The sequence below is a fragment of the Clarias gariepinus genome, chromosome 10, assembly GCF_024256425.1.
Source record: "Clarias gariepinus isolate MV-2021 ecotype Netherlands chromosome 10, CGAR_prim_01v2, whole genome shotgun sequence".
Taxonomy (NCBI): Eukaryota; Metazoa; Chordata; class Actinopteri; order Siluriformes; family Clariidae; genus Clarias; species Clarias gariepinus.
In genome coordinates this window covers 28,760,339-28,773,035 of record NC_071109.1, presented here as the reverse complement: position 1 = coordinate 28,773,035, position 12,697 = coordinate 28,760,339, and the positions used below count along the sequence as shown (strand labels likewise).

The 12,697-nt window shown below is 39.1% G+C and overlaps 1 protein-coding gene across 1 annotated transcript in view; it reads right to left on the bottom strand.

Moving 5' to 3' along the window:
* LOC128531577 (SH3 and multiple ankyrin repeat domains protein 2-like) overlaps positions 1 to 6,252 on the bottom strand; it is a 38,146-nt gene extending 31,894 nt beyond the window's left edge. Inside the window, exons 1-2 of the mRNA XM_053505530.1 lie at positions 5,972 to 6,252; positions 4,392 to 4,516 (exon numbers count right to left, since the gene is read on the bottom strand). Coding sequence (XP_053361505.1) covers positions 4,392 to 4,516; positions 5,972 to 6,158 — 312 coding nt within the window. The 5' untranslated portion in view covers positions 6,159 to 6,252. The remainder of the gene's footprint in view (positions 1 to 4,391; positions 4,517 to 5,971) is intronic.
* Between the last annotated feature and the right edge of the window lie 6,445 nt (positions 6,253 to 12,697).

The following is a 12,697-nucleotide window of genomic DNA, read 5'->3' as shown; positions in this document are numbered from 1 at the left end:
CTGCTGCTGTCATAAATTTAAAGAGAGCTCTTGTTCTTTTTTTTTTTCTTTTATTAATGTTCCTAATATAGTTGAAGCAGAGAAATTTTACAGCTCAAAGTTCTTTGGTTTTTTGACTTTGTATAATTTTTATAATTAGATTTTTATTTTATATTGTATATTCTTTATTTGAATATTTTTCTTTTCGTACTCTATTTTTCGGTTTTATTATTATATCCTTATTTAAAGATATTCATATTCATATTCATATTCTTTATTTGAATGCAATGGAACCTTGGATTGCGAATAATTTGGTCTGCAAATGTTTTGCAGGATGGGCAAAATTTTCCCATAAATTTTAACTTGATAAACAAGTGAAGTCTTGGAATTTGTCTGCCGAGCGTCCCGAATCGTCTCCCATCCTCAGCCTCAGTGTGCATGCGTCATTCGTATAGTCAACATCTGTGCGTGCGTGTACTGTTTACTATGACATTGTGACCATGTGTGTTTGTATGTGTATGAAAAGCTTTTTTTTTTATTTTGTGTCCAAGTGTTGTAACTATTCTTTGTGACTAAACTTTAGTAGAGACTCTGTGTCAGGGACCAGTGATTTCATTTAGTGTGTGTGTGTGCATGCATATGTGTGTTTGAAAGTTGTCCTACACAGTAGCCCCTCCCCCCCCCTCCTCTCGTCTTAGCCATCATACTTTTTAGATGGTGAAGTGCAGGTTAATTTGTTTTAATTCACTTTTTATTTTGTATTATTCATTTTAATATGAATATTTTTGCATTTTGGAATAAATCGTCTGAGTTTATATTATTTCTTATTGGGAAATTCACTTTGATATATAAGTGCTTTGGATTACAAGCAAGTTCAGATTAATTTGTTTTATTTTTACTTTTTATTTTGTATTATTCATTTTAATATAAATATATTTTTGCATTGTGGAATAAATCATCTGAGTTTCTATTCTTTCTTATGGGAGAAATTCACTTTGATATATGAGTGCTTTGGATTACAAGCATATTTCCTGGACAAATTATGCTCGCAATCCAAAGTTTAATTGTACTTTATTTTCATTTAAATTTCTTATATATTTCACAGTAAGTAATGTGGTTATTTTTAACGGAATCAAAAATGCTGTTGCTCACTCTCAATTCTGATCGGTTAGAAGGTGTTGATTATTCTCCCGGTTATTTGTCTATAATTTTAGCACTAGGCTGTGGGCCGAAGATAACTTTATAGTATTAGTGCACTCATTCATTCACTTATTCATTTACATGATCGTTTCTGCAGTAACAACCAGTACAATGATTTACTCCACTAGAGATGTTAGTCATTGATTTACTTAAATTGTTTGGCATGTCGTGGTAACCTGAAGAGTTGAAGAATTGAGTCTTTGCGATTCTTTTAGTGAATACTTGACCTGAGTCACTTGCTTATAATCCACTTCCTCTTCTGCCATCGTTATTTTCATGGAGAGCTGTCACAAAACTGATCTCTGTTATTCTAAAACAATTTTAGTACACAAAGCATTTAAACAGCAGGAACTGTCGTATGTTCGCGACCATTCCACGGGCACGGCTGATGTGCGCCCACGGAGAGGCGGGGCTTTTTACAGACAGGTCTGTGTTTATGTGTGTGAGAAAGAGGGGTTGAGCGAATCAATGAGGTCGATGTTGACACTGAGGTGGGCCGCCACAAATTAATCAGTTTATAAACTATAGAAGCATGCAATTGTTGCTGTGGTTATGTTTTCTGTGAGTAAACTTTTATGCATAATTATAAAAAGGAGTCTCTAGGGTCAAGATTCAGAGATAAACCTTTCCAGTACAGTCATAAGTACAGAGGATGCTGCACTTTTCCTTGCAGTATAACACCCTAAAATTTTATATTAACTTAAAGAACAGGGAAAAGAGAAAGAGAGAAGCAGATATGTAAATATGAACATACTGATTATAAGTTATGAAAGGACCTAACTTGACCTAAATAGAGGGATATATGATGTCATTCTGGAATAAGTATGGTAAACACAAACATTTTTGAAACACATGAGTTCCAAACATATAACCTATTTCCAAATCAGGTTTCAAGCTAACAAACATACGTAGCAAGCCTATTTCAAAGATATAAGCATATAACAATATATACCAATATACCAATGATGTAATAACAGGCCACGAAAAAGAAAAGCCTGGAAAACAATCATGAACATAATCCAGGATTCAAAAGAGATGCAATAACCCTGTGAAGACACGTCGTCCAAAATGCAGCTCCTACTTCTCCAAGCGTCTTAGAGCTTCGAAAACTAGCATCAAACGATTCATAAATTGCTCTCATGGCTGCTCATGTTTGTGGCAGCCACCCATCTCTCGTGCCCTTCCCTCCCACGCTCCTACTTCAAAGCAGTCCATCCTCTCACTCCTGATTGTGAAGCTGACGTGAGACCAGTGTTTCCACAAATCCTGCATGCAGACGAACACATTTCTCCCGACAGAAACGAGATGAGGACGGAGAGTGCCTCGCGCTTGTTCCCCCCGCAGCTCGTCTCGGGTTTAAACGGTGATGGCGTGCGTGTTTAGCGTCACTGATCTTCCCTTTTTTAGACTCTGCCTGCTTTTCTGTAATCTCACACTGAGATGTAACTTCCTTTTACTGCCTGAGTCAGTTCTACAGGCGTTTACAAAAAAAAAAAAAGGAAACCTTAATCTAGTGCTCAAAATACCAGGTCAAAATTACACGTTTTAAAAATTTTCCGTAATTACATAGAAATAATATCTGCAAAAGCACTAGGCAAAAGAGTGTGGATCCAAGATACTTATGTGCATTCTTGTCATTCAGAAATGAATGAATGAGTAACACTTTCGACATCACTCTGTATAGTAAGAAGTCTGTGGCTAACGTTGCGATTATTAACTATGCTGTTCCTCCAAATACCACCAGCACTGCAATTGATATTAAGGAGTGCGAGCGCTTTATGTTTAAACGAGCTCAGTGTTTAAAAGTGATGTAATGGCATGTTGTGCTAGTAGTGGAGTTATATAACAACCGTATGCTGCACTGTACTGCTCAGTTTTTTTTCCTTCCTTTCAGTGTTCCTGCAATAAGGAACTCCAGCTCTCTAGTCTCTGACTCTGAAATTATTGTCTAGCATCTGACCCACCTCTGTAGTGCTTCAGTTAATGAATATAATTATAAATTCCACAAATTTACTGTAAACATGAGGAAAATTTTAAATACAAAATTTATGGCATTGAGTTCTTCTCTCCTGCTCACTGGAAAAAAAGTGTACTTAGATGAAGCATGTATTTTATAAACGCTAGTAGCCTATCCTGATTACAGATAAACAGAAATATTCATTCTTAGAGAAGGGAGTGTATGCTTAATTAAGCGTAAATGCAAAATAATCAGCATTTCATGAAGAATACCCTTCTATACAGTTCAGTCTATTGAATGTAATGTTCAAAACGCAGACATACAAAGCCTGGTATCAAATGATGAGATATGATACGGCGCCTCATTACACCACACATTAGACGGCATTGATTTTGCTGACATGGTTTGGATCTGCTTTCCTTACAGTGTAAAGCATCAGTACAAATCAGTACAAAGTTGTGGTTTGGTCTCTTCTGGACTGACCTTACCTTACAGCCCCTTCCACATGACTTGTGAGGCTGTACTGTAAATGATGCAAATCCTCTGCTATGACCTTCGCAGTCAGAAAATCTTATGTATGTGAAGTGTCCGACAGCGCTCTCCCTCCACCAACGTTAAAACACAGACTACAGCAAAATCCTTTTGGAATAAGAGTATGTTCCACCAGATAATCTATGTAGAATGTATCTTTGTCAAGCTGCATTGAAATGACTCAACCATCTTGTGGGGACAACTTTTAAAGCGTACTTGAGTACTCACACCCATTCCTGGCCAGTGCTGAAAGCTAATGAAGCTACACATCTTTATCCCCCATCATAACTTGAGAGCAAAATCATGACCTGTGTCATTAAAGCCACTGAAAATGGTCCATTTAAACAAAAGACATACATGATGTTGGGATTAATAGCTTCTCTCTGACACACACAGAAACACACACACTGGGAAGGAAGGAAGGAAGGAAGGAAGTGATCCCCTGTTGGGAAGACCAATATGCACTTTCAGGATGTGTGTGTGTGTGTGTGTGTGTGTGTGTGTGTGTGTGTGTGGGTGTGTGTGTGTGTGCGCGCACCACTGCGCTCTCATTAAAGATGTAACCGTGACCTTCCCCACTCTGAGACAGCATATAAACGTTTTACTGTTGACACAAACGTCTGCTGATTGGACAAAATCACTCCAAATGCCATTCTGTGCGAAAAAGCCAAGAAGTAAATCAACTCAACTACTCCAATTGTAAACAGGAGACTTTTTGACTCACCTCGATAAGGAAGTCTCCAGTGCGCAGTCCAGCCTGCCATGCTACCCCACCCTCGTCCACAGACTCCAGGTACTGCAGGGCAGGGAAAGCTGGGGTCGGGGTGAACTCCTCAATTGGGGTATCAGCTGGAGATCCACATGACAGCAAAGTGAGGGAAAAAAAACAGAGACATGTATGACATGGTAAAGAATAAGAACCATGAGACACTCCAGAGCTTTACAATAGTTGTTGTAGGTCTGTCGGGTGCTCCCGTCAAGCAGCGGACCATCTGATCCGCACAACAACTTGCCACAGGTTTCACTCCGAACGCCCTTCCTGGTACAACCCTACCGTTTTATCCAAGCTCAGGTGACTGTTAATCAGTGGCTGAAGTTTGGGGCACTGGCTGGGAAACAGTGATGCACAAAAATGGAATCCCAAGGGGTATATGATGGTGAAAATCACGCACTATGTCCATGTTATCATGTCATCATGATTTAGGGGACTTTTAGAGGTTTGGTTTACAGTTGTACAAGGGTGCAGTGCTACAAAATATATAAGTGGCAATGATTTACACTTACATGCTCAGGTGCCTGGAACTACGTCAACTCCGGACCCTGGAACTGTGGAGGCCACAGTGCTAACCCTTATGCCACCATGGCGCCTTCTTAGGAATTCATTTGTTTAAATTTGGCTCTTTTTTTAACTTCCTTCAATACTTCTTGTTAAAATGACAAAAGACCATTAAGGGAAGTCCAAGGTTGTTTTTAGAACATATATAGAAACTACATGGACAAAATTGGTATTCGGCCCAATTGGGTTCATTATTGAATTCAGGTGTTTCAATCAATTAGGCCACTTATTCCTAGTAAAGGGCAATCTTAATGCTTCAGCAGACCAAGACATCTTGGACGATGCTATGCTTTTAACTTTGTGGCAACACTGGAGGAGGCGCTTTTCTATTCCATCATGACTGTGACTATAAAGACATGGGTAAATGAGATCGGTGTGGAAGAACTTGACTGGCCCGAACACAGATCCCTGACCTTAAGCTCATTGAGCACCTTTGGGATGAACTGAAACGGAGATTGCGAGCTAGGCCTTCTCCACCAACACCAGTGCCTGATATCATGAATGCTCCACAGAATGAATGGGCACGAATTCCAAAATCTTGTGGACAGCCTGTTTTAGTTGTAAAGGGGGGACCAACTCCATATTAAAGTATATTTTTGTCCATATTGTGTGTGTGTGTATGTGTGTGTATTTAAAGCTAATCATTTTAAACAAGCAGACATGTGTAGATGAATATATACTGTATATAGTGTATCCTTGTCTGTTTGTTTAAAATGAGAAGACTTTAATAAACTTTGTAAGATGGCCAGTGACTTTAGCAATATGCTAATGCCATTATTGCGACTATGTTATTGTGTTCTCTCTTTTTTTTGTTTTTTTACGCGTGAAGTAATCGCGAGCTTGGCGCGTGAACTTTTCACAGCGTCAACTCTTTTTCCATTACTCTGGTATGTGGCTAGCAGAGGGGGTTTAAACATGGAGGGTGCTTTTATTATTATCATTATTTGTTATTTATGTATTTCCCTTACCTTTAGCCCCTCTCAGCACGAAGCCAAAGCCCTCGTTATCCTTCTTCTGCAGGACCACGGTCTTCTCGTCAATGACGCAGTCACTGTGGAGAAATTTGCGCGCGCAGCGACCGTTAGTGCAGGCGGCCGTCATCCTCACCAAGGCAACCGAGTAGTGCGGCTTCATCATGCCGGAGCTCCTCATCATGACTGCTCTTTATTCTTAAAGCCTTTTTGGGGGGGCTTACACTACAGGATTTTTTTTCTTCTTTTTTAATCTAGAACGATTGAAAACACGAGCCGATTTCCTCCGTTTCGCGTCGCTGACTACCATCTCACACTCACCAACATGGAATAACGGGTCCGCCTCCGATCAGGTCCGCGAGCCGATGACAACTCGAGGCTTAGAATTGACTTCGACTAAAAAAAAAAAAAAAAAAAAAAAACAGCTAACCTGTTCCAACCCGCATGGCGCATCATTGAGAGCAAAAAAAAAATAACGTGTAAAATTATTTACAGAAATTAAAGAAAAACAAACAAACAAAAAAATCCTGTAGTCTGATGCCCAGCTTTAGGAAACGGCCGTTATTAAACTAACGGTCAAGCGCGCGAGCCGGGTTTGAGGTAGGAGTGGGCGGGGCTGATGGAGCGCGAGACATACTGTATGAACCGCTGTGGGGAAGGATGAGGAAACAGGGAAACGTAAATGAAATGAAAATAAAATGTTGACTGTGAGACACGAAGTGTGTGTGTGTGTAAGAGAGAGAGAGATTAATATGGATGAGGGGAAAGAGAGAGGGATAAAAAAACAGCTGGGAGGAATGGAGAATGAGAACAGAATGGCATTGTAAATATACAGAGAGAGGGAGAGGAGATGAGAGAGAGCGCGCACTTCTCATTCTCAGTAACTTCAAATTGGCTAATCATGCCCACTCAGAAGCAATCCAGTGTTAATGGAATCTCTATGGGAAGCCATCCATCCATCCATCCACCCATTGCAGGGCAGAAGTATACGCAAGAACTCACACACTAAATCATACGGTACAGGGAGTTTGGAAACTCCAATCAGCCAAGCATGTCTTTGGTAGGGTTGGGTATTGATTCCCGGTGCCAGTATAGTTCTATGAACTAGAATCGAATCAAAACGCAGATTTCGGTACGTTACTTCGGTGCCACTTAAATGCCTAAGCGATCGGTTGAAATATCTGTCTTCTGGTTCTTTAAAACGGACATATGAAGTATCATCACCCCCTAAAAAATTTTCGACTGAGAAAATGCATGTGAACGCAAGTCGGAAAGCTCTAATGATACAAATTCAACTCATTTTTTTAGTAAAGCGAGCGTTCATGTTGTTTTCCCTCACTCATGATTTATTTTGCTATATCCTGTATACAAGTTCGCAGGGGGGGCTTGGAGCACATCCCAGGAGATTTAGGACACGTGCCGGGGTACACCCTGGACCATGGGGTGCCAATCCATCGCAGAGCACACACATACACACGCTATGGACAATTTGGGAACACCAGTTAGTCTAATCTGCATGTCTTTGGACTGTTGGAAGAAACCAGAGCCTCCGGAGGAAAACCACCAATCACAAGGAGAACATGCACAGGAATCAAACCTGACAGCAAGGCAACAGTGCTAACCCCTAAGCTACCATGCCGCAGTGACAACAGTAACAAATAAAACCTTGATTTGATTCTTTTTAGGTGTGTAAGGTTTTGTGCTGTTCCTCATTTGACTCTCGTGTGATCTAATCACTTCAGGCACAAAGCTGAGCAATATATACTTCATCTCACAAAACAGGAATTCTCTGTCAGTCCTGGGATTTCAATACACAAACATCTGGTCAATAAAGCAGAACCTTATCTACTGCGCCACCACAGACCATAATGTCTCTACAACATATTCTACAATTCTGTTCATGTTAACAGTGTTATCCTGGTCAGGGTTTGCGACGGATCCAGAACTGTCACAACATCGCGGACGTTAGGACACCATTGGAAATACGTAGTTTTTTACGTTAGAAATGCTTGGATAAAATTATGTTGGACCAACGTTGGGCCAATATTTATTCCTAGCATTAATTTATATTTGTCAATTAGATAACATGAACTAGCCTCTGCAAACCCTCCAGAGTAAAGCCAGATTTATGCTTGTGTGTCAAGTTCACATTGTAGATCTGGCATAAGTACCACATAGCAGAATACATTATGCCATAGCCTACGCATAGCCTGGAATGCTGCTAAAAATTTTACTACATTTCATGGCAACAACTATAATTGGTTCACCTGGTAGCACCACATTTCTGTCTACGCCTCCATGTTTGAGTTGAATTAAAAGGTGAATGAACAATGAACAAATCAAGGAGAGACTAATCGAACAAGTAAATATGTCCAATTGGATGATTTCTCATACCACACTACAAAGGCTGCCAAAGGCTATACTCAAATATACTGTGTATATTTGACAGAGAAAATAAATCAGGGTTAAGCTAGGAGTGGTTCCCGGACCAGGAATCAAACCCGAGACATAGTGATGAGTACAGTGATTACTGACTACTAGTCCACTAATCGTAGATCAAGTCCCTTATATAAAATGGAAGAGTATTTGCATATAACCTACTCACATCCTTCTGCATACTTACATAATCTGTACTGTAAATTGCCTATAATATATAATATGAGGCAAATCCTATAAATGTTACATTGTATGGTTGTGATTTAACAGAAGAAAGGAATTTCTTGTAAAAAAAAACCCACAATAGAACATCCATCTACATCCACACATATAGTTGCAACCATAATCATATGTATGGATACTGTGCAAAGGTCTTTAAAAAAAGTTTCTACCTTAAAAAATTAAACATAAAAAGCAGTAATTCATAAAACATAGTCCCGACCATTTGCTAGTCTCAGGTACAATTTGTGCAGTTTTATAAGGGAATTAGCTGCTAAGTTTTTGAACATCCTGAACCAGCCGTAGTCCTTCTGAGGACTTTGTCGCACCTGCTTCCTTTTTCATGCATGCAAACCCCAGAACACTTTTATTTGTCTGAAAAGGGGTCTTTTATGTAGTATGATGCTTTCCTTCTGGTGTACAGATAATGTCCTGTAGGCAGATTTTAATTTCCTGCAATACTAATCTGATCTGAATCAAAAAGTTTTTTTGTACTGACTTAATAATGAAGTCATAAACTAAGAATCTATTTTAAAGTTTCTACAAAAAAAGGCTTTTTGTCGGACATCATACAAAGTAAGCCTGTCTGCTGGAGTATATAACACTAAGGACTGTGGGTTTATTACTGTTTTGCCTTATTTCCTTCTGTTTAAAGACACTGATCATGTTCAATAGTTATCAGGTGCTAATAATTAGATACAGTGCAAAGAAATTACAAGACAACACAAAGCCTTCTGTAGGGAGACGTTTCTGTATTTAACATTTAGCGAAGGAGTCTTCAGTGTCAGTGATCTGTAACAGGCAGAGATAGCAAAGTTTTCCCATTACGGCAAAGTCCTCTGGGCTGATAATCTTGCATTCTGCAGTTTGTCTGGAACATGCTGCACTTTATTTTATATTAACTTTTAAGAGAAAAAGAAGAATTGTTTATAACAGCTAAGTGCTAGCAGCAAATTAACTCGGTTTGTGGATGTTCATCAACTGTAATTATACTCAAATAAGTATGATAAATAGAATCAGTAGCCTCATACCATGTGGTCATTTAGTATTTTTGTATTACCCTCGTATATTGTACAAAAGAGTGAGTCTAATAAATCTGGTTTCAATATATTTTAACCAAAAAAAGTTTCTGCTGTGTTATACGATTTAAAATCTCTCATTTGAAATCTCTCTTTTGACTTTCAAAAATATAATTCATGGTACAAATTGTGCATACCAATTCCTAACTTTTTTCTTTAATCCACTGGGAGATGTGACACAATGTCAAAAGAAGCTTAACATAGAAGCCAATACTATCTTTATTTGTCATAGGTCTGTAATGCATAGCACATAAAGTTCAGTGCTGAATGAACTTGAACTGAGAAATACAACCATGTACTTCCGACACAGCGCAGAGTGTAAGACTGATTAAGCCTTAACCTGGATTAAAATACCTTGGCTTTACAGTATTGTGCTGAGAATTGCGTTGCTGCCTCACCTGGTGAACAGATAAAAGCCTCATTGCATGCCGATTAAAGCTTTAAAGGTTTCTGACAAACTATACGCTGCCAAACTGTAAAATGAGCATTCAAAGACATGCAGGAAGAATGAGCTGACTCCTGCAGAATGATGCATGGTTACCATAGCTACAAGATCCGCTTGGGAGCAGGGTGGGTTTCTGTGCATTTTGCAGGGATCAAATGTCCCTATAATGTTGGAAATACAAGGTGATCTGTACATCATAGGGACATTTGGCTAGTACAGTACCTAGTCTTGGTGTGGGCATGATGTCATTTGACCCCACTGGTCAATGGAAACACCCGACAAAAGGGACAGAGGTACAACTGTAATGGGAAAGCAGCTAGCTAGGTATGCAGGAATTTGACAGGATTTGTGCATTTCTAATGGAATAAGACATGCCAGAGGGTATAATTTTATTTAAATTTGGTCTTTAACAACATAAATTCTCTTTACAGCAATGATGTGAAGTCATAGGTCAATGTGTGCTGATATAGAGCATAACAGCATTAGGACGTTTAACTACTGTATATCATGTTATATATATATTACTGTATATATTATGCATCATAAATCATCTAAGAGTTTTTAATTACACTAACTGTCGTCGCCAGCAGGAGTGAATGTAGGTCAGTGATGTGTGCAGAAAAGAGGGGAGAGCAGCTGCCTGCCAAAACCCACATTCAAAACCAGTCATTGAAGCAAGTCCAGCAAGGAAACACAACTTTACATCATCTTAAACAACCCTTAGTAATGGGTTAGCTTCTTAGCTAACCCATTACCCTTACCCTTAGCTTCTACGATGTTTCTAATGCTAGCTACAAAGCAAACTAGCTTCTAAAACAAGGCTAAATCCCAAATCCATCTCTAACCCATGATCAAGGGCACTACTTGTTGTGTGGTGTGTGTCCCGTAGCAAGCTCACAGTCGAATATCTGTACTTAAACCATCAGAAGTTGCTCTGTGGAAACTAATCAAACTAAACACAAATAAACTACTTATACACAATAGTAACACTAATCATCGAAAAAAAACAACAACTTTGAACCATGCATTTTAAACTAGCATGCAAATAGCAAATAAACAATAAGTTGTGATATGATAGGACTGGATTTTTTCCCCCTATTTTGTCTCTCATAGTTAAGGTATACCTACAGTATGATGAAAATTACAAGCCTCTCTCATCTTTTTAAGTGGAAGAACTTGCACAATTGGTGGCTGACTAAATATTTTTTTTGCCCCACTGTACATGGATGTATTTGTTATTAAACACCATCACCGGTTTAATAAATGTACTTACATTTGTGTTAATGGTGATGTCACACCACACCTGAACATGTGTTCTTCCTTTAATGGCGTGTCCCATCCCTTTTTATTCCTGACAGTTGTGTTAATGGAACTGTTCAGTGAATTTGCATTGTAAAAATAAATAGACAGTAGACAATAGCTATGTTTAAATAGGTAAAGTAAGAGCATTTCCACACACACAGTATGACAAGGTCTCTTAGGATTGGGACTAAACAGCTGTGTGGCCATAAGCAAACCAGTCTGTGAGACTAATCAGAAAAAAAAGGACTGAATTTGTGAGAAAGCATAAAGATTGGACTTGGAACAAGGTCATGTGGTCTGATGAGCTCAGACTGACCAAATTCCAGAGTAATGGGTGCATCAGGGTAAGAAGGGGATCATTCTTGTGCCCACTGTACCACCCTCTGGAGGCAGTGTTATGATCTGGGGTTGCTTCAGTTGGTCAGGTCGAGGCTCAGCAACATTATGTGAAAATTTCCATTTTTTTGGAAAAACAGCGTTAAGCATTTTGTGGTAGGACATGTCAAGAACCTTGGTGATCAGTTCCAAGCCTTATTTATGATGTTCTGGTGGTTTTTGGTGTCACAACACCTTAACTCACAAACTTTATGTTGCTTTTCCATTTGAATTGTTAACCCCTTGATAGATACAACCAGTTTACAATCCTGGAAAGAAAAAAAAACAATACGTATCCATAGCAAGTCCTCATACTGAAAAAACTTCTGATGAGAAATACCCATGAATCGTTCTCTGGCTAGATTCTCTAACTAGGAAGGATTATTATTTCCCAGCTTGATGGACACCAAATACAACTTGAAACTAGATACTTTCTACCAACAAGGACTTCTAAACATGAAAAAAAAAAACTTTCAACTCTTTTCTTCATAAGTTAAAAAGCCACTTCTATTCCTAAATAAAACAAGTCTCACTTTTTTTTACTGTTAATAATTAATAAGTGCTATATCTTCTATACTGCTTATCCTTTGAAGAGGTTTGCGGAGGCCTGGAGCCTTACTCCAGGAGACACTGGGCACGAGTGAATGTAGGTCAGTAGTACAGTATTAACCTAATGTGATCCATAGTAAGTGGAGGAAACGCACCAAGCACGGGAAGAACATGCAAACTCCACTTACACAGACCCATGGCAGGAATCGAACCGTCGACCCTGGAGGTGCAAGGCCACTATGCTAAGCTGCAGTGCTTACAACTACGCCACCATGCCGTCTTACTCAATGTTATTGCATAATGATAATAATAAAAATA